We start from the raw sequence: 27702 nt of genomic DNA, 5'->3' as shown, positions 1-27702 counted from the left end.
TGGGTGGGGTTGTTGGAGTACATTAAATACACTATTCACCATAATAATTTAAAATAAATGTCTGCTTATTTCCAGATAACATTGTAAGGTAAAGTGAGAAAAAAGAAAGGAATTTGATATTAAAATGTTCAGAGCAACAAAGCAACATTGGACTTTGTTTATAGATCAGTTCTTTAAACTGCTGGATACAATTGACGTTGTCTTAAATGATTGAAAATCGGTAGTTGATGGCTTAATTTTCCAAATGAAAACTGCAACCTCTCTCAAGACACATCCTATTGTAAAGGTTGCATGGAATTTCAGCTCAACTTCCAATTCTCTTAAATTCTATCCATCTGTGTTGTAGGTACGTCGGCTATCGCCAATCAGCTGAGTCTTTTCATTTGCATTTGTTGGCTGAAGAACGATGGGACCCTCTCCATCTGCAACCACAAAGCAAAAAGGAGGATGGCATTAGCCCATTAAACTGATGTTCGGATGTGCCTGAACATATTGTTCTGACACCAAAAATAAAATCTAATACAATATCCAAAAGTTAATGGGAGATTTTACTGTCAAGCACTTCCGATCAACCAACATATTGATCAGTTTTGCGTTAAAACGTGCAACAGTGTTAAAAGCATGACTTTATTTTCCCCCAACTTTTCATTTTTATTAATATTTAATTACTCTTGCCTCCTGGAGACAAGGCCAAAAAATCCACCAATAATTAATATTCGCATGTCAATAGACATGAATTTGGGATATCACAGGATTAGAAAAAACTGTGCTCTCACTGTGCAGATGACACTGCAAGTACTCAAGGGTGGCTCCACTGTTAAACCATTGATGGAATCCATTTCAGCAAGACAGCTGAAGAAACATTCCCTGTCATCCGCCACTGAGTGAACAGCAGAAGGGAGAATGGAATGTTGTTTCCAACTTTGGAAATTCTCATGTACTTGAAAGCAAACAAAATCAAATGGAGCACTATGCTGTGTCAACATTAGCAAATTCAGTAAGTACCTTTACAAGCTGATTTAGGAAAACAGATTTTAAATTCAAGTAGATGTTCAGGAGAATGATGTATGATCAGTTATACATTGATTTATATTGCCATTAGTTTGAAAATGATAAGTTCTACACAGTAGGTAATGCCTCATTAAAACTACAATGTGTGGCTTCCTCACATAATTCAAGTAGATTCACAATCCGATTCGACATAAAACATAAAATTGCCTGGTTCAAAGTCTGCTCTGTTTAGAGAAGAAATTTCTACTCCAGATCTCTGTTCCATACCCTTCTGGAAAATGTGAATACACACTGGATGAAGACACAGTTGGGCTGTACAGTGATGTACCCTGGCTGGAATGCCTGTGGAAATACATCGTTTAGATTCACACATGAAGAACAAGCAATAGGAATGGAGGTTCCAAGATCCATTGAAATAGTACTTCCGTCAAGTCTCTTTTTCCAGGCTAGGTACGGACGGGGAGAGACAGGAGAAAATAGACAACTTAAAAATAATGGGGCCAGGGCTTACTGCAAGCAGTTAGCCACTGGGGCTCACTATTGACATAGAGAAATACTATAAATATTTTTGCAGATCCTCCAACGTTGACTTGCTGCTAAGTACCATCCGGATCCAGGGCCATGCATGATGTCACCCAGGTTGGCCAGAACAAACCAGTACCTAATTTAGCTGAAGAAAACTTTTGATGTCTATCCACATACTCAGTCTTTGCTAGTTATAAAAGTTGTCAAGGACTTTGAATACTTTTGAATGCCCCCACTACCAGAAACATTGCAAAAGTATTAAAGATAAAATTACTTTCAAATAGTTACAAACAGTAAAATAAACTCAAATAGTTCTGAAAATGTAAATGAATGTTTCCCCTTCTCCCTTGAAGTGGTTCCTCTTCATTCAAATGAATGGACTCCTCATTTCTGTGCTGTTTAATCTTTTACAGGCTCAGCAGATAGGTTGCCCAGCCTAAGTGCTGAGAATTTAGCAAGGCAGTGCTCTGTTGCTGGACTCCCTGTGGAGTCCAACATTGGAGCAGAGCTGTGAGATTGTCAATAGAATACATGGCCAACAAGTTTGGGATTCAATGGGAGCCTGAAACTTCCTGACACTTACAGTTGGTTAAATATTAATGCTATTACTGCGCCAGCGACCCGGGGTCAAATCCCACCGCTGTCTGTAAGGAGTTTGTACATTCTCCCCAGGTCTGCGTGGGTTTCCTCCAGGTGCTCTGGTTTCTTCCCACATTCCAAAGTATGGTTTAGGAAGTTGTGGGCATGCTATGTTGGTGCTGGAAGCATGGTGACACGTGCGAGCTGCCCCGAGAACACTATGCAAAAGATGCATTTCACTGTGTGTTTCGATGTACATGTGACTAATAAAGATATTTCATCATCTCATCTCACATTAGCAGTTTGGTGTGGAACTGCCTGCATTTCCCAGCAAGCTACAGGACATGAAGTGTTGACAGAAATGTCATTATGAAAAGTGAACAAATAAACCCTCCACAGCCTGAGCCATGCTAATAGGCCATTTCTATACATTGAGAACAGTAAGATCAGTAACAATTATAAGAGTAATGTCAGCAATATAGTCATAATCACACCAATTAATCTAATTACTATTGATTAGGGGACAGCAGAGCTCTGTGCTCCCACTCAAAGTTGTACAGGCAGCTCTGCTCACTGACCCCTGAGTGCTATTAAAATTTAGGCTGGCAATGGAATAGTAATCTGTTTCCAACACTTAAAAATAGAAAGGCCATGTGACAGGCTGTCTGAGATATTTCAAAAGCTTATATAAAGTAACATGTTGCTTGCAAATATTGTGACAATACATCCATACTGGTGGTTTGTCCTGGGGAATTTTCTCCATCAAGTCTCCAGCGTGTTTCAAAGAATTACCCCTTCCCAGTAGGTTAACTTCATGTTACTAAAGGACTATTAAAAATTAGGTTCATAGATGAATTTTTCAACACTTTCTCCACCTTTTTCTTCTGCCTTCCCCATGTGTGTCATCTTGCTCCATAACATCCACACAGGACGTTTTCATAAAAGGAACTAAATATTTAGTTTTGCCTTACTTAAAATCTCTCATGATCTTTAAACACCATTATATTTCAAGCAGAATATAACTGGACTCTTCTTTGTAGTTGTTTTGTTGTTCCATGTATCTGATGGAAAGCCACAGACTACCTGAAGCAACCCATCAAGCTCAGCATCCACTCTATACCTGCTTATTTCTTCAGATCTGATCTTCCCAGGACTAGAAACAGCCATTGCCCAAAAGGTAATATTTGCCCACATGAAGTATTATCCCAGCCGTGCATTCTTCATTCATTCAGAGGAACTGAAGGTCACTGGCAAGGCCAGCATTTATTGCCCATCTCTATTTGCCCCTAAACTGAAGGGGCAGTTATTTGTTTACTTATTAGTCACATGTACATCGAAACACAGTGAAATGTGTCTTTTGGCGCTAACAACCAACACAGTCTGAGAATGTGCTGGGGGCAGCCCGCAAGTGTCGCCACGCTTCCAGCACCAACAGAGCATGCCCACAATTTCCTAACCCATACATTATTTTTTGGAATGTGGGAGGAAACTGGAGCACCCGGAGGAAACCCACGCAGTCACGGAGAAAAATGTACAAACTCCTTACAGACAGCGGCGGAATTGAACCCGGGTTGCTGGCGCCATAATAGTGTTACGCTAACTGCTACACTACCGTGTTACAAATCAATCACATTGGTGGGGTTGGATTCACCTGCTGGCAAATTTTCTACCTTCTTCTGATTTCTTAAGCATTCCCTCAGTATCGAGGATGACTTGCTCTACTCTGGTTCTGTGAAATGGAAGTTGTCTGTGCTTGATTTATTTTAACATGGGGCAGCCATTGACATTAGGAAAGCGAAAAGGTTCTTAATGACAAGTTAGGAATTTTGTGGTTACTAAAGAAGACCATATGTCCATACAACATAGGAGGAGGCCATTCGGCCCATCAAGTCTCTGCCAACTCACAGAGCAATCCCATTCACCCACTAGTTTTCCCTGTAACCTACTCTCCCTCCATTGCCGTTAATTCCATCACCTACCTAAATTAATGGCAATTTACAGCAGACAATTAACCTCCAAACCACATGCCTTTAGGATGTGGGAGGAAACTGGAGCACCAGGAGGAAACACACACAGTCACAGGGAGAACATGCAGATGAGAGTAGTGGACTCAGCCCAATACATCATGGGCACATCCCTCCCCACCATTGGGAATATCTACAGGAGGTGCTGCCTCAAGAAGGCAACATCCATCATCAAAGATCCCCACTATCCGGGCCACGCCGTCTTCTCACAGCTACCATCGGGCAGGAGGTACAGAAGCCTGAAGTCCCACACCAACAGGTTCAAGAACAGTTACTTCCCTTCAACCATTCAGTTCTTGAACCAACCTGCACAACCCTAATCACTACAGTTTAGCAACACCATGACCACTTTGATCATTTTGCACTAAAATAGACTTTGTTTTTCTTTGTTCTAATTGTGTTCTTTCTTGTAAAAATTGTGTATAATTTATGCTTAATTTACGTTTTTCTAGTATACGATGCTTCGTGCCTGTGATGCTGCTGCAAGTAAGTTTTTCATTGCACCTGTCCATAAATGTACTTGTGTATATGACAATAAACTCGACTTTGAATTTGAAATCCCACAACAAGAGCATCAGAGATTAGAATTGAACCCTGGTCACCAGAACTATAGGCAGCCGCTCTACTAGCTGCACCAACTGTCCTGCACAAGCTTTTTATTCCAGATTTATTAAATTACTTTATTTTAAATGGGCTTTAAACACATGTCTTCAGCTCAATTACACAGGCCTCTAGATACCAGTCCCTTAACCACAGTGCTATCATACCTAATGCTGTACACACCTCTAGAGATCAGGTGCTACCATTCAAACTTCCACACCTGGCATTGTTGGCTTTTTTTGGAGAACAGAAAGCATTCTGGATTTATTCCATTGGCAGTGTAAATGGAAGCTAAATAAAGCATCAAAGCTTTGCTTCTAAAAATGACATCCACTGGTGAAGAGATTCCACATGCTTTAAATTCCCACATGCCAGGTTTAGTGCAGTGTTTCATTTTCCTGAACAATAGCTTGCATTTATACCATACCCTTAACACAGGAAAATATAACACAAAGGGAGATACAAACTGGCATTTAATTAAAGAAGGGAATATTCAGAGAGGTGACAACATTCTTGGTCAAACTGATGGATTTTAAGGATAATCTTAAAGTAAAGGAGGGAGGTGGGGAAGCTTCAGGTGAAAAATTTCAGAACATGGGACCTGGACATAGCCTCCAAAGCTGGTGTAAAGTGAGTGCAGATGCAGAAGGGGCTGGATGGATGATTTGGGTGAGTGATAGGCCTGGTCACAGAGGTGGCAGAGTGTACCCCAAGTTAGCAAGGACTAGGGCTGATGGGTGAGACAGATTTTCCATAACAGGATACAGAATTTTGGATGAATTGTGGTTTGCAGAGGCAGAAAGATGAAGATGACCAAGGAGCCCTTGGGGTTTAGATGTCACAAGCATGCTGAGGGTACAAGTAGATTAGCCAATAAAGCTATGGACAACATACAGAGGTAAAGGTAGTGGTGGCCAGGAAAGAATACAAGGCCATGTGAAGCCCAAGTAGGTCTGGTGTAGGACAAGCAGTTCAGCAATGCGGAGGCAACGGAGGAGAAGTAAGGGGTGAGGGAGAGCTTGATGGTGAATGTTGACAGTGTGCCCTCAGAGAATGTTGCCAAGGAACGGCAGGGGCGTAAGGAAGAAGATTCACACTGGTCTTTGGTTGGCTCCAGGGTTGAGGGAAAGAAGCCTGGCTAAGACTGGACAGGTATTGCTGGAGCTTGATTACAGGGAAGAAGACATCCTGTCAAAGGCTGCAATGAGAAATGAGCTGTCCATCTTATTAATGCAGGGGCAAGTATGGAATCCAGGTACATGCCTTTAACATCTATTAAGACTTTACATATTCAAAATAGGGGCTTCCGGACTTTTTCAGACAAATACTCTGCATGCTGATTATTATGGCCTATACGAACATGGGTGTAAGTGTGTAGCCTTTGTCAAGTGACTATGCCATCCTGTAGTGTGGCCGACTACCAGTTACCACTACTGACCATTATCACCCCCACTTACTCATAACTACTGGCCCAATCCTTCCTGATCCCAAACAAGGCTGCTCAGCCCATATGGTCCTTGTCACTCGTTCCCAAATTCTATTCATTGTCCCCTCTAAGAAGCTTTCCAAAACTCACTGCCAATATTGAAAAGGCTCAATAAAAACAGCAAACACTAGAAACATTCAATGAGTCAGGCAGCATCTGTTAACATTTCGGGTCTGAATCCTAGGCGTGCCCCACAGTGCTGCTATTAGCAACACGTAACACAAGTGCTTCTAACTACCACTGCGTATTTGGTCTCGCCCTATCGGAGATACTGCCTTTGTTCTACCTATCCATCCACCACCTTCTCTATTACTGAAAACTAGCTTTTTTTTTCTCTTTGCTACTTCTGACCTGAAACATGAACCCTGTTTCTCCTTCCACAGACTCTGCATGATCTCCTGAGTGTTCCTGCATTTTCTGTTTTTATTTCAGATTTCCAGCATCTGCAGTGCTTTTTGATTTTCACTGAAGCCCAGTAGGTGAGGCCTCTGCTGGTGAGCTGCTTGGGGTGCGTAGCTCACTGGTGCTGAGGCTTGAGGCTCAGTATTACATGAGACTTGGCCCTCTCCATACAGGTGCCTGAACCATTCTATGCACTCAGGCAGAATCAATATCTAAGCTGATAGGAGAGCATAAAACATACCCAGATCATCTATAGTAAAGACAGATGTTTAGAAATTATGCCAGAATAAGTGTGTTAAAAGGGTGGGGTCTAACTGACAATTGCAGGTTTTGTACGAAAGTCTGCTACTGTATAATTTCTTTACACTTCTTAAATCCCACACAGGTCTTTGCCCCCTTTGTTCCCACATTGTGAAGGGAGCAGAGGAAGTCAGGTAGGTCACAGGTCACAGGTCAGACCGCGGGACATAGGGCTATCATAGTGGAGAAGGGCTTGGAAGGGTACCAGGTGCAGTTGGTGGGGAGTGCAGAACTGACAGATCTTGAGCCATTTGGGGGCTTGGGGGCTGGAGGTGGTGATCATCTGCTGGGTAAGAGGGATTGAGATTATAAAAGAGTGAAGATTGTCAAAGGCTTTGGTGTGTTTGTTGGCAGGGACTCTGGGTCAAGTTGGGCCTGGGTATGGTTGTGAAGGATACTGAGGGAGACCCCACACCTGGGGTAAATTATTAAATTAAAGGGTACAACTCACAGTCAGTTCCAGCCCCTTAAGTATCAGTAAAGCAGATCGTTTTTTCTTTGTGAAGGCTTGCTCCTCCATGAATAAAAATTAATAACATACATTTGGCATGGTAACTGCCCCAGATGTAAATCTTCTGGCCTCCCCTGGCAATCCCTCATACAGCCCCGGTTCCTCTAGAATGACTGGCTGTGTTATCATCAAGTATTAATGGGCAGATGGGGGATGTACATTACCAAATATGAACAAGTGGGACTGTCATTCTAAAAGGCTGGGAAGCACCGGCTTATAGAATGAGACTGGGAAATTAGTGGGAAATCAGGCAGGATTTGGAGGCTTTGGAGAGCATGCAAAAGAGGGTCACCAGGATGTTACCTGGATTAACGAGAATTACCCATAAGAAGAGATTGGACAAACTTGGATTGCTTTCTCTGAGGCTGAGGGGCGATGGAAGTATATAAAATTATGAGAAGCATAGGTATGGTAGATAGTCATTTTCTCAGGGTGGAAATGTCAAATACTGGAGGTCATAGCTTTAAGGTGAGAGGGGGAAAGTTTAAAAGAGATTTGAGAAGCAAGTTCTTTACAGAGTGTGGTAGGTGCCTGGAACAAGCTGCCAGGGGAGCTGGTTGAAGCAGATACAATAGCAACATTTAAGAGACATTTAGAATGGAAGTGGGCTGGAGGGATATGGACATGTGCAGGCAGATGGGATTAGTTTGGATTGGCATCATGGTTGGCGCAGTCATCATGGGCTAAAGGACCTGTTCCTGTGCTATACTGTTCTGTGCTCTGTGCAAATATTTGTGACTGTCTCCGCTGTCGAAGATCCTAAGAGCATCCAATAATAATAGATCAGGGAGCAAAAAGGAGAGAGGAACTTGAAACAATCATTATCTCATTGGATAATGGTTCCAGACAACTGGGACTGAAAACCAGAAAGTTCTCCTGGGATTCCAGTTCTAAATCAAAGACAGACCATTTAACTCGGAGCCTAGAGATAATTTTAGGGATTTTGCTTCTTCTGCTTTAAGTGCAGTGGAGCAGCACCTGCCCATGAGACTTTCCCCAAGGTCCCAAGGATATTGCTACTTGTATATCTGGGGTTCCCTTGAATGGCAGAAGATTATTCAACTGTTACAGATAATGCAGATGGTTTAATGGTCCCACTGGGCATCGATATTATTATAATTCAGGCAAGATTAGATAAGGCCTGAAGTTTGACTTGTTACTGATCTAAAAACTGAAATGCTGAACACCGTCAGGGCCTGGTTTGTATACAAATAACACCGAATGCTTATATAAAAAATACACAGGCCATTAGGCAGCATAGAGAAAATCTTCAGTGCCAAGGTGCTGATGAATTTCCATGGGATTAAAGAAGGGCATTAGACTTAGACTCCTTGGTTTTGCTGTGATTCCTCTTAGCCTCTGAACTACTGGATTCTTCTTCAAACACCCCTCAGAATACGTGCTCACCATCCAGTGGGAAATATAATGGGTGATGCTGTTTGATTTCACCAATTCGTATCCACGTATTGGGAGGGCTGCTATAAACCTCTGCGGATACTCTATGCTTGTGTCTAGGGGAGCCCCACAAAGTGTCTGAATTATAGGGAGAGGTTGGCCAGGCTAGGTCTTTATTCCTTGGAACATAGGAGATGTTTAAAATATTTATAGAAGTGGTTAAAATTATGACAGGCATGGCTAAGGTGGATGGTAACAGTCTTTTTCCCGGGGTAGGGGAGTCCAAAACTAGTGGGCATAGGTTTAGGGTGAGAGGAGAAAGATTCAAAAGAGACTTGAGGGGCAAATTTTTCATGCAGAGGGTGGTGAATATATGGAATGAGCTGCCAGAGGAAGTGGTTGAGGCAGATACAGTAGTATCATTTAGGAAGCACTTGGATAGGGGAGAGCTCGGAGAGATATGGGTCAAATGCAGGAAATTGGGACTAGCTGAGTGGGCACCGTGGTTGGCGTGGACTTGTTGGGCCAAAGGGCCTGTATCAGTGTTGTATTGCTCTAGTAATCTATGACTCTATGTCAGGGCAATATAGGAGACTGGATACCGGGGGTCACCTCATCTTTTCCTTTTGTCCTAGGGCACTCAGAAACAATGGAGGGAAAAGTATTTGGTCATAGGGCCAACCTGATAGCTTCCTGTCAAACCAAAGAACAAGAATATAGCCTTCCTCTAGCACTTACCATTCTCTGTGTCCATGCGGATTTGTTCTTCCAGGTCTTCTGGTGATACGTAATACTCATACTCTTCGCCTCCCGGTGACTTAGGCTTGCATTTACCAAAGCAGCAGTTACAGCAGCAGCAACAGAGGCAGCAGCAGTAAAAGCAAGTGATCACCCCACAGAATATAAAAAGACCCTGGTAAAATGCAAAAATAAAAAACAGAAAATGCTATAAATATTCAGCAGGTCAGGCAGCATCTGTGGAGAGAGGTTAAAGGTTAAAGACCGTTGGTCAGAAGTGATAATGGGCTGGATCTTTCTCAACCAGATCTGCTGCTCACATTCTCACCCCACCCCCCCACCCCCCCACCCCCAAACACAATGCCCACAGCAGCACTAAACTGAGCTCCAAGCCTTGCTGCTGCTGCTGTCTCCTGAGGTGGAGCAGTCCACAGGAGGTGCCTAAGTCTCAGGGGGCGGATCCTGAGGCTCCCCTGCCACAACACTCTGATGGCCTTCTGACTGCTCAGCCCTGTCAAAGACCTTTTTAACTGATAATTAGAGACATTTAGAGATAGCTGAAATTGATATAAATAATTTAGTAAATAAAAATAATTTGAAAGAATAATAAATTTACTTAAAGCACTATTAAATGATGTTAATTAATTTTAAAAAATAATATTAATTAAAAGAAAAATGAAGAAACCACTTGCCCTTTCAATCCAGGTCGGTAATCCCATTCAAATGAATGGTACGTTACCACACATGGCTGGTATAAAGTATGTGATGAGTCCAGCAGCAGAGTGGGAGGTCAGTCGCACTGGCATCTGCCCTCCAATGTGTTCCTGACTTCTGTGTTGTAATGCATGGGTGCAGACATCAGGCACACAGTGACCCACTGACCCCCAAAGAGGATCTCGCTGGCAGTGCTCCTCTGAACTGCTCTCAAACTCCAAGTATGTTTCAGCCTAATATAGTTTAATTCCTTCTGCTGTGCTTTGACTTTTCTTATTCAGAGTGTTGGGCTGGTTTTTCCTGGTGGCTACCCATTTTGCTCAGCTCTGCCTGAACGCCCAGTTTCTTGATTCCCCAGTCACCAAATCAGGCCGCACATGGCTCTGGAGTCCATCTGACTGGCTGGTGCTGCTATCACCAGTCACTAAGATCATTGCACCAGTCAATGGAAAGATGACTCCACCACTGGCAATAATGCCTTCAGTTGCCAAAGTCATTGGGTCAGACATTCATAAAGAGATACAACATGGAAACAGGTCCTTCAACCCACTGAGTCTGCGCTGATCATCAGGCATCAATTTACACTAATCCCGTTTTACCCTCCTCACATTACCATCAACTCCTGCCAGATTCTATCACTCACCTACACACTAGGGATCATTTACAGTGGGCAATTAACCTATAATCCCACACATCTTTGGGATGTGGAAGGAAACTGCAGCATCCAGGGGAAATCCTACACAGTCACAAGGGGAAATTGTAAACTCCAGAAGACAGCACTGGTGGTCAGGATCAAACCTAGGCTGCTGCACCACTGTGCTGCCCCGAAGGCATCCTTGGTTCCGGAATACCCTCCTTTCTACCTTTCTGTCCAATTTCAACCTTAAAACTTACTTTTCTGACCAAGCTTTTCATCAGGCTTCTTAAGATAGGATCAACATCAAACTTGTCAGATAATGATTCCATCAAGCACTCTGAGACATTTTAATATATTAGAAGTGCTGACAAGCTGTTGGAATTGAATCTTCATCATTAAAAATTCAGTTTTCCTCTTTCTGAATTCTGATCTTCTAAGTGTCAATAGACAGCATATCTTAAGCCTAAAGCTTTTATGTAATCTGCGGAGCCAGAAAATATTGCTGTGCCTTAAAGCAAAGAGGGAAAGAAAATTACCTTTGCCCATGGGCTACACAGCATGAAATATGTGTTCACGTTCTCTTCACCGAACTGTTCGGCTATGTAGAGACCAAGGGAGCCATATTTATCATAAATGTTCCGTTTTGAAATATCCGTCAATATTGAATGAGCATTGTTGATCTCTTTGAACTTCTCAGAGGCATCTGGGTTGTCAAGATTTTTGTCTGGGTGGTGTTTCAAAGCAAGTTTTCTGTGGATTAACAACAAAAGTAATAGGACCAGGAAAAGGTTGGTTGTGGCTGGCCCGTCAATCAATGACAAAAGTTTTGAATACATCTAGAGGAATCATAACTTACTTTATCTGTTTAAATTATTCATTTGGTTTTGTAACTTTACACATTTTTCAATGCTCAAGAAAGCCAAGGAAATAGCAAATCACCAGATTTCTGTCATTTGCTGTTCTTCAACTATTTACAAGTATGAAATCCCTTTCTTTTTAATCTATGCAGAATCTATAGATCTCCCCTTGACCCTTGTCAAGAAACTCAACATTTGAGATGATTGTAAATGTGGACTTGTACACTGTTGCCAAGTATTTTTTGTGGGCCTTCACTTGATCATCACCTACATGGAAAACCCAAATGCATAATACAGGGAATCAATTACAATTTTGCAAATTCCTACAGGTTCAGGAAATGTGCCTTTGGCATCAAAAACTGCAAAAGTCACTTCTCTATTTAAGAAAACAGCTATCTATCTATCTATCTATCTATCTATCTATCTATCTATCTATCTATCTATCTATCTATCTATCTATCTATCTATCTATCTATCTATCTATCTATCTATCATCTATCTATCTATTTATCTATCTATCTATCTATCTATCTATCTATCTATCTATCTATCTATCTATCTATCTATCTATCTATCTATCTATTTATTTATTTACGGTCTTGCATCATTGGCAAGGCCTTGAAATGGTGTTGGTGAGCTGCCTTCTTGAACAACTGCAGTCCTTCCAAGATTAACAATGGTGGGGCAGTGATATATTTCCAAATCCGGATGGTACATTACTTGAAAGGGAACCTGGAGGGAGTGGTCGTCCTACAAGTCTGCTGTCCTTGCCTTTCTTGGTGGTAGAGTTCACGGGTTTGGGAGGTGCCATTGGAGTAGACTAAGTGACTAACTGGTGCATTTTGTAAATGGAACATACTACTGTCACAGTGCCCCAGCTGTGGAGGAAGTGAAAGTTTAAGGTGGTGATAGGGTACCAATCAAGTGGGCTGTGGGTCCTGAATGGCGTTGAGCTCCTTGAATGTTGGAGCTCCAGGCCAGGGCAGAGTATTTGTTCCAAGTTGATGGTAGAAAGGTTTTGGGGTGTCAGGAGACGAGTCACACGGCATGATACCCACCCTTTCACTTGGCTTTGTAGCCATAGCATTTATTTAGCTGGTCCAATTCAGTTTCTGGTCAATGTGACCTCCAGAATGTTGATAGTGGAGAACCCAGTGATGATGATGCCATTGAATGTCATGGGTAGGTGATTTAGACTCTCCCTTATTGGAGATTAACAATACCTGGTCCTTGTGTGGCATAAGTGTTATTTGTTAAAACAAAAGGCGCAGTAGAGAGTTGACTTTTTGTGTGCAGCTCCCAAGGGAATCATCAAATACTCCTGTTTGGAACTAATACAGCTGAAATCTGCAGCCACAGAGACTGCAGTAATAACGTCTTTTCAACCTATTTAAAAGAACTTAAGATCTTAAGAACTGACAGATTCGGGACTCCAGACCACTCAGGGAGTGAGTGCAGCAGCTGCAAGCTCAGGGGAGGTCTCCATTGTCTCAGGAAACGTGTCTGCTGGGGAGGACTCCAGGTAAAACTGAAACGTAGGACCCTAAGGCATCCCCCCCCCACCCCAACATCCTCCTGGCTAATGTACAGTCTCTGGGAAATAAAATTGAAGAGCTCAGAGCAAGACTGCAATACCAGAGGGACATCAGAGACATGGATCATCCTCAATACTCCGGACACAGTGCTCCAGCCTGAGGGCTTCACCATCCATGGCATGGACCGGACGGCGGCATCAGGTAGAGGCAGAGGTGGCGGCATTTGTTTCATGATTAACTCATCATGGTGCACAGCTGTGGCGGTTCTGTCTCTGTCCTCCTCCCCTGACCTGGAACATCCGGCAGTCGAGTGTCATCCATTCTACCTTCCAAGGGAGTTTTCCGCTGTCATCCTGGTAGTGGTGTACATTCCACCCCAGGTAAATGTCAAGCTGGCACTGGAGGAGCTGAGCACCATGATCAACAGTCATGAGACAAAGCACTCTGATGACTTCCCGATCACTAGGGTGGACTTCAACCAGGCCAGCATGAAGAAGTCTCTGATAGACAACCACCAACATGTCACATGTAGAGCCCAGAGGAGCCAACACAATTGATCACTGCTACACCACCATCAAGAATGCTTACCATGCCATCCCATGCCCGCACTTTGGCAAGTCCGATCACCTGTCTGTACTTCTACTCCCAGCATATAGGCAGAGACTGAGGACCATGAAGGTATGGTCAAGGGAGGCAGAGAAGCATTTACAGGACTGCTTTGAATCGGTGGACTGGACCATATTCAGGGATTCATCTTAGGATCTGAATGAATATGACACGGCCGTCACTGACTTCATCAAGACCTGCGTGGACGAGTGTGTGCCTTCAAAAACATTCAGATTCTTCCCAAACCAGAAGCCCTGGATGAACCAAGAGATTTGCAGTCTGCTGAGGGCTAGATCTGTGGCATTCAAGACTGGCGATCAACAACAACAACAGCCATCTTCGTTGCCATCTGAGATTTAAACAGTCGATGTTTCGGGCCGAGACCCTTCATCAGGACTGGAAAGGAAGAAGGAAGGAGCCAGAATAAGAAGGTGGGGGGAGGGGGAGAAGCACACACAAGCAAGTGATAGGCGAGTCCAGGTGAGAGGGGGATGGTAGGTGGGTGGGGGAGGGGGAGAACGTGTAATAAGCTGAGAGGTGATAGGTAGAAGGGGAAAAGGGTTGAAGAAGAAGGAATCCGGTCGGAGAGGGCAGTGGATCATGGAATAAAGGATGGAGGAGGGGAGGGGAGGAGAGGAGATGGGCAGGTCATCAAGATGGGGGGAAAAGATCCACAGGAATAAAGGAAGACAAGGGAGTGGGGGGGGGGGAGGGGGAAGAGAAAGAAGGGGTGGAGTTACCGGAAGTTAGAGAAATCGATGTTGAGGCCATCAGGTTGGAGACTCCCCAGGCAGAATATGAGGTGTTGTTCCTCCAGCCTGCATCTGGCCTCAACGTGGCAGTACAGGAGGCCATGGATGGACATGTCAGTATAAGAGTGGGATGTGGAATTGAGCGGGTGGCCACCGGGAGGTCCTGGCTGTTGCGGCGGACGGAGCGAAGGTGCTCGACGAAGCGGTCAGCCAATCTGCGTTGGGTCTCACTGATGTACAGGAAGCCACCCCAGGAGCACTGAATGCAATAAATGACCCCCTCGGACTCACAGGTGAAGCGCTGCCTCACCTGGAAGGATTGTCTGGGATCCTGAATGGTGGTGAGGGAGGAGGTGTAGGGGCAGGTGTAGCACTTGGTGGGTTGCAGGCATAAGTGCCGGGGGCTTATCGGTGGGGAGCGACAGGTGAACAAGCGAGTCATGGAGAGAGTGGTTCCTTTGGAAAGCGGAGAGAGGGGGGTGAGGGGAAGATGCACCTGGTGGTAGGATCCTGTTGGAGGTGGTGGAAGTTGCAGAGAATTATGTGTTGGATGTGGAGGCTCATGGGGTGGTAGGTGAGGACAAGGGGAACCCTGTTCCTGTTATGTCGGTGGGGGGAGGGGGGGAGGGCAGACGTGCAGGAAGTGGAGCAGATACAGGTAAGGGTAGCATTGACGGTGATGGAGGGGAAACCCCGGCTACTAAAAAAGGAGGACATCTCTGATGTCCTAGAATGGAAAGCCTCATCATGGGAACAGATGCGGTGGAGGCAGAGGAACTGGGAGAAGGGGATGGTGTCCTTACAAGTGGCAGGGTGGGAAGAGGTGTAGTCAAGGTAACTGTGGGAGTCAGTGGGTTTGTAGAAGATGTCTGTGGTTAATCTGTCTCTGGAGATGGAGACAGAGATCCAGAAAGGGGAGAGAGGTGTCAGAGATGGACCAAGTAAATTTGAGGGCAGGGTGGAAGTCGGAGGCAAAGCTGATGAAATTGTTGAGCTCAGTGTGGGTGCAGTGAGCAGCCCCAATGCAGTCGTCAATGTAGCGGAGAATGAGTGGGGAGAGTTACTGGTGTAGGCTTGGAACATGGACTGTTCCATGTAGCCGACAAAGAAGCAGGCATAGCTGGGGCCCATGTGAGTACCCATGGCTACACTGTTAGTTTGGATAAAGTGGGAGGAGACGAAAGAAAAGTTGCAATCATGAAGAAGGCACGCCAGCAGCTCTACTTCATTAGGAGTTTGAGGAGATTGGGTATGTCACCAAAGACTCTTGCAAATTTTTATAGATGTGCGGTGGAGAGCATTCTGACTGGTTGCATCACAGCCTGGTATGGAGCCTCCAATGCACAGGATTGCAAGACGCTGCAGAGAGTTGTAGACTCAGCCAGCTCCATCACGGGCACAACCCTCCCCACCATTGAGAACATCTTCAAGAGATGGTGCCTCAAGAAGGCAGCATCCATCCCTAAGGACCCTCACCATCCTGGCCATGCCCCCTTCTTGTTACTACCGTCGGGGAGAAGGTACAGGAGCCTGAAGACCCACACTCAATGATTTAGGAACAGCTTTTTCCCCTCCACCATCAGACTTCTGAATGGTTCATGAACCTATGAACACTTCTTTGTTATTCCTTTTTTTCACTATTTATTTTGTAATTTATAGTAATTTTATGTCTTGTACTGTACTGCTGCCGCAAAACAACAAACTTCACATCATGTAAGACTGATAATAAATCTGATTCTGCTGTTTCTCATCTCTTGTCTGAATGTTTTCTGGGTCTTGCTGCATGTACCCTTGGGCTGCCTCACTTGCTGAGGAGTTGCAAATAGAATTACACATTGTGCAATCATCAATGAACATCCCCACTTTTGGTCTTATGGTGAAAGAAAGATCATTGATGAAGCCATTGAAGATGGTAGTATTCAAGTGACAATTCCATAGATCATTCAGGGAATTTCAGCATAATTAGGGTCCATCATTAGTCTCCACGGGGAGTGCAGCAGTCAGATGAACCGACAGATTCAGCCCCTGAACCTATCAGTTAGTCCACAATTCACAGGTATGTACATAACTTGCAGACTTACTTTAGTCTGAATGGCTCATTGCTGGGCAGTTCTGGTCAGAACCATGGGCTAGAGCCAGCATTGTTTTGCCATCGTGTTTCTACAAAAACAAAATACTGTTTGAAAGCAGAAAAAAAAATGGAATTTTCTGTTGAAGTGTCATTGACCTGAAACATTAATTCTGTTTTCTTGGCCACAGGAACAATCTGACCCATTTATTAAGTTCCTATGGATATGAATAATGGTTTAAAAAAAAGACAGTACATATTGGAACACCTTAGAACATCACAGATTCACAGAATGGTTATATCACTGAACAAAGTCATTCAACCAGTAAAGTTTGTACCAGCTTTACGCAGGACTGACCTAGCTCGACCCACTACTTCCAACTAAAATGTAACACTTCATATTTCTCAGCATTTGATTTCATCTGCTGAGCTGTCTGCCCATTCCAACAGCCTGTCCATATCTCCTTGAAGCCAAGGAGTCATAGACTCAAACAGCACAGAAATAGGCCCTTCAGCACACCATGTCCATGCCAGCCATCAAGTACCCATCCAAACTAATCCCATTTACCACATTTGGTCAGTAGCCTTCTATACCTGGGCAATTCAGGTGCTCATCCAGATACTTTTTAAATGTTGTGAGAGTGCCTGCCTCCACCACCCTCTCAGGCAGTGTGATCCAGATTACCACCACACTCAGGATGAAGAGATATTTCTTCAGATACCCCCTAACTCTCTCACTCCTCGCCTTAAACCTATGCCCTCTCGTTTCATTATGTCTCCATATGGGGAAAGGTTTCTCACTATCTACCCTATCTATGCTTCTCATAATTTTGTATACCTCTGTCAGGTCTCTCCTCAGCCTCCTCCACTTCAAGGTAAGCAACCCCAGCCTATCCAGTCTCTCTGCAAAACTGAAAAGTACCATGCCAGGCTACATCCCAGTAAGTCTCCTCTGCGCCTTCTCCAGTGCAATCACATCCTTCCTATAGTATGCTGACCTGGACTGCACATAGTACTCCACTTGTGGCCTAACCAATGTTTTGTAAAATTGTAATGTGATCTCCCTGCTTTTATATTCTATGCCATGGCGATGAAGGCAAGCATCCTATATACCTTCTTCACCACTCTATCTACCTGTGCTGCCACCTTGAGGGATCCTTGGACCAGTTCACTGAGGTCCCTGAGCTCATCAATACTCCTGGGGCCCCTCAATTTACTGTGTATGTCCTACCCTTATCTGACCTTCCAAAATGCATCACTTTGCATTTATCAGGATTACATTGTGGTGACCAGAACTGCACACAATACTCCAGCTGCAACCTAGCCAAAGTTTATGAATTTGTACCATGACCTCTATGCTCTTATATTCTGTGCCCCAGTTAATGAAGGCCAGCTTTCTGTATGCCTTCTTTACCACCTTATCCAACTGTACTGCCACCATTAGGAATCTATGGACTCCATTACTATCTTCCTCACAGTAAACTATGCTTGCAAACTTCATGTTATCCACAGATTTGGAACTCGCGCCCTGTGCACCCAAGTCCAATTCATTAATATATATTGAGAAAAGAAATGGTTCAGTTTGGGAACTCCCAGTCATAAAACAATTTTTAACCATTACTACTTCCTGCTACTTAGCTAATATGCTATCCAGTTGGCTAAAGGTACCGTTATTCCATAACCTTCAATCTTGATGACAAGCTAGTTATGGGGCATCTTATAAAATGGCTCTCAAATTCCAAATGTAGATCCGTCTGAATTTTTCATCAACTCTCTCAACAGACATTACATCTGATTTGCCTTTAACTCCTTGCTTTCTTTCTGTAATCAATGGAAGACTAGTCCAAAAGGTAAGATCCCATGGGATCCCAGGCAATTTGAAAAATTGGATCTGAGACTGGCATGATGATAAGATGCAGAGGGTGATGGTCAAAGGTTGTTTTTGGAAGCCGTAGATCAGTGGTGTACTGCATGGATTGGTGCTGGGATCCCTGCTTTTTGTCACATACATTAATGATCTGGATATGAATGCAAGAGGTATGGTTAGTAAGCTCACACATGACTTAAAAATTGGTGGTGGTGTTGACAGTAAGGAAGGTAGTCTTTGTCTATAGAATGATAAATGGTAAGGTGAACGGAGCATCTTTGTTAGTTCATGGCTAACAAAGATGTAGCATTCTCTGTCAAAGCCACAGCAATCTCCTCACGCTTCTCTGTAGCATCCTGGAATAGATCCCATCAGGCCCTGGGGATTTATCAACCATAATGTGAGCCAATATTTCTAACACTTCCTCCCTCCTGTTGCAGGCATGCCCCTCATAATTTTATATACCTCAATCAGGTCCCCCCCTTACTAATCAGACCACCTACATTCACATCCAAGTCATTTATAAGTATTCCAAACAACAAAGTTCCCACCACTGATCCCTGCAGTACACCACTTGTTACAGATTTCCAGTCAGGAAAACACTCATCCGCCACTACCCTCTGCTTCCTCTCACCAAGCCAATTTTGGATCCAATTTGCCAACACAGATCAGATCCCTCTGCTTTCTGACTAGTTTACCATGCAGGACCTTGTCTTACTGAAGTCTATGTAAACCATGTCAACCATGCTGCCTTCATCAATTTTCTTAGTTACCTCCTGAAAAAACTCAGTCAGATTTGTGAGACATGATCTCCCCTGCACAAAACCCATGCTGACTCCTCCTGATCAGTCCCTGCCTTTCCAAATGAACATAAATCCTGTCCCTTAGAACCTTCTCCAACAACCTCCCTATCACGGATATAAGGCTCACTGGCCTGTAGTCTCCAGACTTACCCCTACAGCCTTTTTGAATAAGGAGACAACGTTAGCTATCCTCCAGTCTTCTGTTACATTATTCATGGGTCACAAAGATGCAAAACTCTGCGTCAGAACCCCAGCAGTCTCCTTACATGCTTCCCCTTACCATCCTGGGATAGATCCCATCAGGCCCTGGGGATTTATCCACCATAATGTGACCCAATATTTCTAACACTGCCTCCTTCCTGACAAGGGACGCCCTCCCTCATTCCAAGGAAAATAAACCCAGCCCATCCCATCTCAAAACTGAAATCCTCCATCCCAGGCAACAGATGGAACTTAACCTTGCGAAGCGTGAGGTGATGCACTCTGGGTGGACTAATTGGCTGGGATGTACTCAATGAATGATAGGATGGTAAGAACTATAGAGGAACATTGGGACCTTAGTTTACATGTTCAAACATCCCTGAAGGCAACAACATGAGTAGATAAGATGATTAAGAATGCTAATGGCATACTTGCCTTCATTAAAGCAAAGAGTTTATGGTACAACTTTATGAAACATTAGTTGGGCCACAGCTGGAGTGCACTTCTGGTTGCCATTCTACAGAAGGATATGGTTGTAGTGGAGATGGTGCAGGGGGTGCAGGGTCCTTAGGAGCTTTGATGTACAGAGAGACCTTGGGGTGCAGGACCATAGCTTGCTGTTAGGGTAGTGAAGAAGGTATTTGGTATTCTTGACTTCATAGGCCAAAGCACTGAGTATAAGAGTTGGAACATCAAGTTGTACCTGTGCAAAGCATTGGTTAAAACACACTTAGAGTATTGTGTACAGTTCTTATTGCCACACTACAGGAAGGATGTGGTAGTGTTAAAAAGAGTTCAGAAGAGATTCACTAGTATGTTGCCTAGAATGAGGGTTGTAGTTATAAGGAGAGATTGAATAGGCTGGGTTTATTTTCACTGGAACACAAGAGGTTGAGGAGTGAACCTATAGACATTTATAAAATTATGAGGGGCGTAATAGTCAGTCTTTTTCCTAAGGCAGAGGAGTCTAGAATTAGAAGACACTTGTTTAAGGTGAGATGGGAGAAACTTAAAGAAGATCTGAGGGGTAATATTTTCACAGAAAGGGTGGTGGGTTATCTAGAATGAGCTGCCAGAGGAGATGGCAGAGGCAGATGCAATTACAATGTTTAGAAAGCATTTGGATAAGTACTTAGATAGGAAAGGCAAAGGGAGATACAGGCCCAAATGGGATTAGTGTAGACAGACATCATGGTCGACATGGACGAGTTAGGCCTAAAGGGCCCATTTCTTTGCTGTACAGTTCTATGATTCTATAAATAGGGTAGATAGTGAGAAACTTTTCCCCTTAGCAGAGGTATGTATAAGCAGAGGGCATAGGTTTAAAGTAAGGGTAGGAGATTCAGAAGGCATTTGAGGAATAAATGTTTCACCCAAAGGGTGGTTGAAATCTCGAATATACTAGCTGAGAGAATGGTGAAAGCAGGTATTCTCACAACATTTAAGAAGTTTTTAAATTTTTATAGAAGGTTAAGGGTCGTGTACTGGAATATAGTATTTAAATCAGTAGGTACTCGATAGCTGTCATGGATACAGTGGGCTGAAGGGCCCGTTTCTGTGTTTGATTCTGACTCCATAACACTATTTGTCCAAGTGACTACTAATTCTGTTCCTGATTATTGTTTCTAGAACTTTTCCCACCACTGAAGGTAAATCGAATGGTCTGCAATTACTGGATTTAACACTGTAGACTTTTTTCTGAACAAGGATGTAACAGCTGCAATTTCCCAAAAGATGTTTGAAGGATTATGGCCAGGATCTCTGCCTCTTCTTCCTTTACTTCCCTCAGCAACCTAGAATGAATCTCTTCTGGACCACGTGATTTGAAGTGCAGCAAGCCATTCAGGTATCTCCTCTTTATCAATTTCTACCCTATCCAGAATCACAACTACATCTTTCTTTCCTGAGACTTGAGCAGGGTTCTCTTGAGCAGAGTACTCATTCAGTATCTCAGCCATGCCTTCTGCTTCCATCAGTAAATTTCCTTTCTAGCCTCTGATCTGCCTCACCTCCCCCTTTGCAATATTTTTTCCCATTCACATGCCTATGTTTTCTCATTTTCTAACTTTGTTTTCCTTTTCATTTTTTTATTTCTCTTTGAACTTTCTGTTAACAACCTGGCAACTTTCATATATTCTTTTTCTCTGTTCTATTTGACTCTCTATCCTTCTGGTCATTTATATTGATGTACAGAGATCTGGCTTTCATTTCCCTATCCTTCTCTCTCATGGTAATGTACTTAATCCCCATTTCAAGGTCCTCTCATTGTTCAATTGCATTGTTGACTGTTAAACTCTGGTTCCAATTTACCCAGGCCAGATCCCAATGAAATTGGCCCTTCTCCAGTTGTCTGATTTTTACCTTGGAGTGGTCCATATTCATTTTCAGAGCTATTCCAAATGTTATGATATTATGCTCATGGTTTCCTAGATGTATCCAGACTTAGTGTAGTTTTACTTTCCAGAACAAAGATCAGAAATGCTTCCTTCCTTGTTAGACTGGAAACATACCAATCAAAAAGATCCATTGAACACAATTCAGAAACACCTCCCCCAGTTTGCCCATTATGCATTTGCTTTTTGGAGAGTTAAAGCTCCCTATTATCACTATGTTTTGGCTTTTGCACATGGAATTTCCCAACTAATTTGGTCTTCAATATCCTTCCCACTTATTAATGGCCTATAGAATAGTTTCAGTCATATAATTGCATCTCTATTGCTTTAAAGTTATACTGCTTGAACAGGTAAGTTTATCCTGTTGCCTGGACTATTGAATAGAGCACCACGCAAAAATAAAAAGGGTAGGAATGATTGAAAATGCCCACATGTCCTCATTTGAATTATGCCCTTCTGGCTAATGATCCTATGGCAGTGTTGATGGTCATGCAGAAGTCTCTGACCAAAACTATTTCATATGATCAAAAGGAATGGTGGAGGATGAGAGAATATTACTGCAAGTGTGTTTGATGAAACATAGTCCAAAGATGTGAGGCACTAAATCATAAAATAATTAATTACATAGAATCAATATCAGGAGTTTCAACATCAAGTGTTGAAATAATCTCGCAGATGAAAAAAATCTGTAGATGACAAGAAGAAATTAATATTTATAATAACTACTTCGTCTGTTGTGTCAAGTAAGATTAATTTTTCTTCAGTGGGTAATCACGTATTCCACTGGCAATGCTAGTCCCCAAGTTATTTGAAAGTCGTGTCACATTAGTAATTCACCTCATTAATCAGTTAAGTAAATTCCATTTTTCAATTCAAGTCATGTTTTCCATGTTCCTGCAACAGACACATAACTCAACTCGTCCTGTTTGATCACTCAGTTAAGGATAATTTTAAGATATTTGATACATGATGTTAATTAGGAAGTATTAAAAAGATAATAAGGTCTATTAACAACATAAAGTCTTATTTACGACATTATATTTATGAACAGTAAAAGCAAATACACTGTCATAAGGTTTAAAATAAACTAAGATCCTATATAAGCATAGATTTCCGAATCTATCAGCTTCCTCTGTGCAAATTACATGTTATTTTTGCACAGGTGTTCCACTGATTTAACATAAAGTTTTTGTCTCCATTCTTGTTGTCATTAACATCACAGTTTTAGGTGCATAAGGCTGTTTTTAGTCATTGCTTGCCAATGTTAGTATTTCCAGTGTCTTCTTTTGGTTCGATTCTGATGACTGTTCGGCATCGGCTCATCACATTCCTTCCTTCTCAGTGTTTACTATACATCAATCTCAGTTACTTTCTGGGAAAGTTGCATGTCTTTGTACAGCATTTACTGAACTTGGTTATCTCTCATTCATATTTTACAGCAACTTAAGTTCACATAATTGGCTTGTTCTGTTTTCCAATTTATATTTCTTGCTTGCAAGGCCAACAGTAAATTTAAAAGGACCTAACCTTTTCAAATGATGATAGACAAGGGATTTTAAGATCTTCACACTGTCTGCCTAACCCTTGGGAACTTTATGAGTTATGGGCAATAAACCACCTGGTTGCACTATCATGCCAGGATCCTGCCACAAAACCCATATTCTCCACCCCAGCACTGACTACAATATCCAATCCACCAACGTTCATTGTGTCTAACTACTATTAACAAATTAAGGCACAAAAGAAATCATATGTGTTGCTATAATAGCAACTTTACATAGAACTTAGCCACTGCATCAAATAAAGGTTATATCATATAACCGCATACATCACCATTCATTGACAGTGGATTACGTGCTCTAGATAATGACTGACAACCTTACAACACAGGGAGTGGTTAACTGGCCATTCTTTAAAATAGAACATAGAACAGTTCAGCGCAGGAACAGGCCCTTCAGCCCACAATGTCTGTGCCAACAACGATGCCAATCCAAACTAATTCCATCTGCCTGCACATGGTCTATATCCCTCCATTCCCTGCCTGTTCATGCGCCTGTCTAAATGCCTCTGAAATGTTGTTATCATACCTGCTTCCACCATTTCCCCTGCCAGTGCATTCCAGGCATCTACCATTCTCTGGGTAAAAAACTTGCCTTGTAAATCTCCTTTAAACTTTCCCCCTCTCACCTTAAACCTTTGCCCTCTAGCATTTGACCTTCCTAGCCTGGAAAAAAAGACTTCAACTATCTACCCTATCTGTGCCTTGCATAATTTTTTTATACTTCATTCAGGTCTCCCCTCAGCTTCTGATGCTCCAGAGAAAACAGTCCAATTTTGGCCAAACTCTTCTTTTAGCTAATACTCTCATCCAGGCAACATCCTGATGAATGTTTTCTGTGCCCTCATCAAAGCCTTCACATCCTTTCTGTAATGCAGCAACCACAACTGTACACGATACTCCAAATGTGGCCTGACCGATGTTTTACTCAGCTGCAACATGACTTCCTGACTTTTGTAATTAACACCTTGACTGATGAAGGCAAGTATGCCGTACACCTTCTTTACCAACCTATCTACTTGTGTTGCCACTTTCAGAGATCTATGGACTTGTACCCCAAGATCCCTCTGTACATCAATGCTCCTAAATGTCCTGCCATTCACTGTATATTTCCCTCTTACATTTGACCTCCCGCAGTGTAAAACCTCACACTTTTCCAGATTAAAAACCATCTGCCATTTCTCTACCCACATTTCTATATCTTGCTGAATCTTTTGACAACCTTCTTCACTATCCAGCATGATCTTTGAGGAACACCATTGGTCACAGATCTCCAGAGTAACACCCCTCCACCACTATCCTCTGTCTTCTATGGCCAAGCCAATTTTGAATTCAATCTACCAAGTCTCCATGGATCGCATGTGCCTTAATCTTCTGGATCAGCCTACCATGATTGAGCTTCTCAAAAGCTTTACTGAAATCCCTATATTCAACATCCACTGCCCTACCCTCATCAATCATCTTTGTCACCTCCTCATAAAACTCAATCAAGTTTGTAAGACATGACCTCCCCCGTACAAAGCCACACTATCCCTAATAAGTATGCTTCTCCAGATGTGAGTAAATACTATCCCTTAGAATCTTATCCAATAATTACCCTACCACTGATGTAAGACTCACTGGCCTATAATTTCCTGTTCATAGGATGCATGGCTGTGAGGTCAGTTTGGAGCAACCAACTATGAGAACAAACTAAATATAAAGTTCACAACTGTGTATCTGGTAAGGCTGCCTCCTATAACATTGGGATCACTTCACCAACATATAAGTGTTGCTAGCATACAAACAATTTGGCAACTTTTGATGGTAGACAGGAATAATGTATGAATAATTGGAAATCTGGGTTAAAAGGGAAAAATAAAACCCCACTCCAAAATAAAATGCACTTCACCCTCAATAAAATAAAGATCTATATTGAAGGGAGAAATGAACAAGCCCATATCAGTGAAAGTAAACAGTATCAGGCTCGTGCTTCATATTTGGTCTGAAATTTTTTAGCTAGATATCTTTATTAGTCACATGTACATTGAAACATACAGTGAAATGCATCTTTTGCATCGAGTGTTCTGGGGGCCACGCTTCCGGTGCCAACATAGCATGCCCACAACTTCCTAACCTGTATGTCTTTGGAATGTGGGAGGAAACTGGAGCACCCGGAGGAAACCCACACAGACACGGGGAGAATGTACAAAGTCCTTACAGACAGCAGCCGGAATTGAACCTGGGTCGCTGGCGCTGTAACAGCGTTACACTAACAGTTAGACATTCTATCAAAAAAAATGCTGACTTTCAAATGTCAGAGACTGACCTAGAAACTAACAAAAAAGAGCCAGTTCCTCAAAAAACTAATACACAGACAGTATCAACATATAAATAAACTAACTAACTAACCAACAAACTAACTAAGATGTTTGTAGCCTAATGTGAAAATGGAAGGACCAACTCCTTACTTGCAGTGGAACAGCACAAATTCATAAAAAACTAAAGGGAAATCTATATACTGAATGCAGACAACTGATGATTCATTTTAAGCCTTCTATGCTTCACAATTAAGTAGATTTTGAATCCTATAAAAAGAAAACTAAAATAACATTTCATTTTCACTAGATCATTAGACTAATGCATACCCAAAGTCAAGTTAACACTTTCCTTCATCGATTTATCCACCCCCAGCATCCTAGTTCAATAAAGAATTCTACCCTCTGCAAACTCATCTAATTCCTCACATTTTTCTTCTTCCAAATCTCAGCTAATATCAACACTGCTTCTTCTTTCCAATAGTCAACATGGCATTCTTCTTCTCTTGCAATCCTGTTCAGCTGGTGCACCTGAGAATCTCTACCACCATTGTCTCTGTCAACTCATCTTGGCAGTTCTCCCCCCCATGTCATTGTTGGAACACTTTTTTCTCCCCAGTATCAAAATGCCACCACCATCCTCTCACATCTTCCAAACTTTCACTATTCCAATGTGCCTTTTCTCTTTCCTTTCATAATGAACATTAGAAAATGGAGCAAGAGCAGGCCATTCGGCCCCTCAAGCCTGCTCCACCATGCAATGTGATTACCACTGATCCGGCCCAGGCCTCCTCTCCTCTTCTGTGCCTGTTCCTCATGGTAAAGGTAAGTTATTGGACTAGTATCTTAGGGCCTGGGCTATTGATCTACAACCACAATTTTGGATCCCACCACAGCAGATGGGGAATTCAACTTCAATAAATCTGGATTAAAAAGCTCGTACCTGTAATAGTAAACATGAAACCACCTGGTTCTCCTCAAAACTCATCTGGTTAATGTGAGGGGGATGGGAGGGAAATCTGCCCCCCACCCCTTTCCCAGCCTGGCCAGTAATCATTTTAGAAAGAGTTCTCTGAAATGATTTTGGGGCAGTCAAGGATGGACAATAAATATTGGCCCTGATAGTGATGTACACATCCTGTGAATGAATTGGCGCTTCATTACCATGTACTACTCTTCTCTCCAATCACTGTCCATTTCTCCTTGTTGCCATCCATTTTACCTTCTTTGTTTGGTCCTGTCCCACTTTGCTCCTACCTGAATAGACTAGCATCAGTCCCTGCACTGCTGCTAGCACCAAAGGCAGGGACTGCAGATTGGGAACAGAAGTTAATGTGTAGATCTTACAGAGATCCAAACAGCTGTAATTGAGGTAAGGGGAGGGAAATGACATTCAGGCTTAGATACAAGCATCAATGACTGAAGAGCAATTCTGGGAAGGGATTGATAAATTGATATTGGATTTTTATCAGCATATGCTGACACTTTGATTAGACTCTAAAATATCTTAAGCAGAAAATATTGATATTTGGCCTGTGCGTACATATGATGCTGCTCCAATAGTTGCCTTTGTGAAAGTAATACTTGAACACAAATAATTCTCTCCTCCATTTATTCTGATTTATCCTTGGCTTGTGAAAGAACCACCTTTAGCCCAATGTTCTAATGAAGACAATCCTAACAAAGGCAATTCGAACACATAATATCTTGTTCGGGACTTGCACCACGTTACGTACCTGTAGGATTTCTTTATTTCCTCATGTGAAGCTCCTTTCTCTAAACCTAGAATTTGGTAAAGTGCATCCCCTGAGGTAGAAAGTGCACGCTGTCTTTGATCAGTCAT

The 27702-nt window shown here is 42.7% G+C and overlaps 1 protein-coding gene across 1 annotated transcript; it reads right to left on the bottom strand.

The window, feature by feature from the left end:
* Positions 1 to 327: 327 nt before the first annotated feature.
* On the bottom strand, positions 328 to 27702 carry LOC127574457 (dnaJ homolog subfamily C member 5-like). Its single transcript, XM_052023474.1, has 4 exons — positions 27596 to 27702; positions 11459 to 11672; positions 9572 to 9746; positions 328 to 422 (listed from the first exon to the last, which is right to left on the bottom strand). The coding sequence occupies exons 1-4, from the start codon at positions 27700 to 27702 to the stop codon at positions 328 to 330; spliced, it is 591 nt and encodes a 196-aa protein (XP_051879434.1).

The sequence above is a fragment of the Pristis pectinata genome, chromosome 9, assembly GCF_009764475.1.
Source record: "Pristis pectinata isolate sPriPec2 chromosome 9, sPriPec2.1.pri, whole genome shotgun sequence".
Classification (NCBI taxonomy): Eukaryota; Metazoa; Chordata; class Chondrichthyes; order Rhinopristiformes; family Pristidae; genus Pristis; species Pristis pectinata.
This window is presented reverse-complemented; position numbering and strand designations above follow the sequence as displayed.

What these genes read in the sequence shown, in the direction of transcription:
- LOC127574457 (XM_052023474.1), bottom strand. Translation starts at nt 27,702, where the DNA reads ATGACTGATCAAAGACAGCGTGCACTTTCTACCTCAGGGGATGCACTT. An exon ending in GAAATAAAGAAATCCTACAG is followed by an intron (nt 11,673 to 27,595) that starts GTACGTAACGTG and finishes GTTAATCCACAG; the next exon opens with AAAACTTGCTTTGAAACACC. An exon ending in TGTGTAGCCCATGGGCAAAG is followed by an intron (nt 9,747 to 11,458) that starts GTAATTTTCTTT and finishes GCATTTTACCAG; the next exon opens with GGTCTTTTTATATTCTGTGG.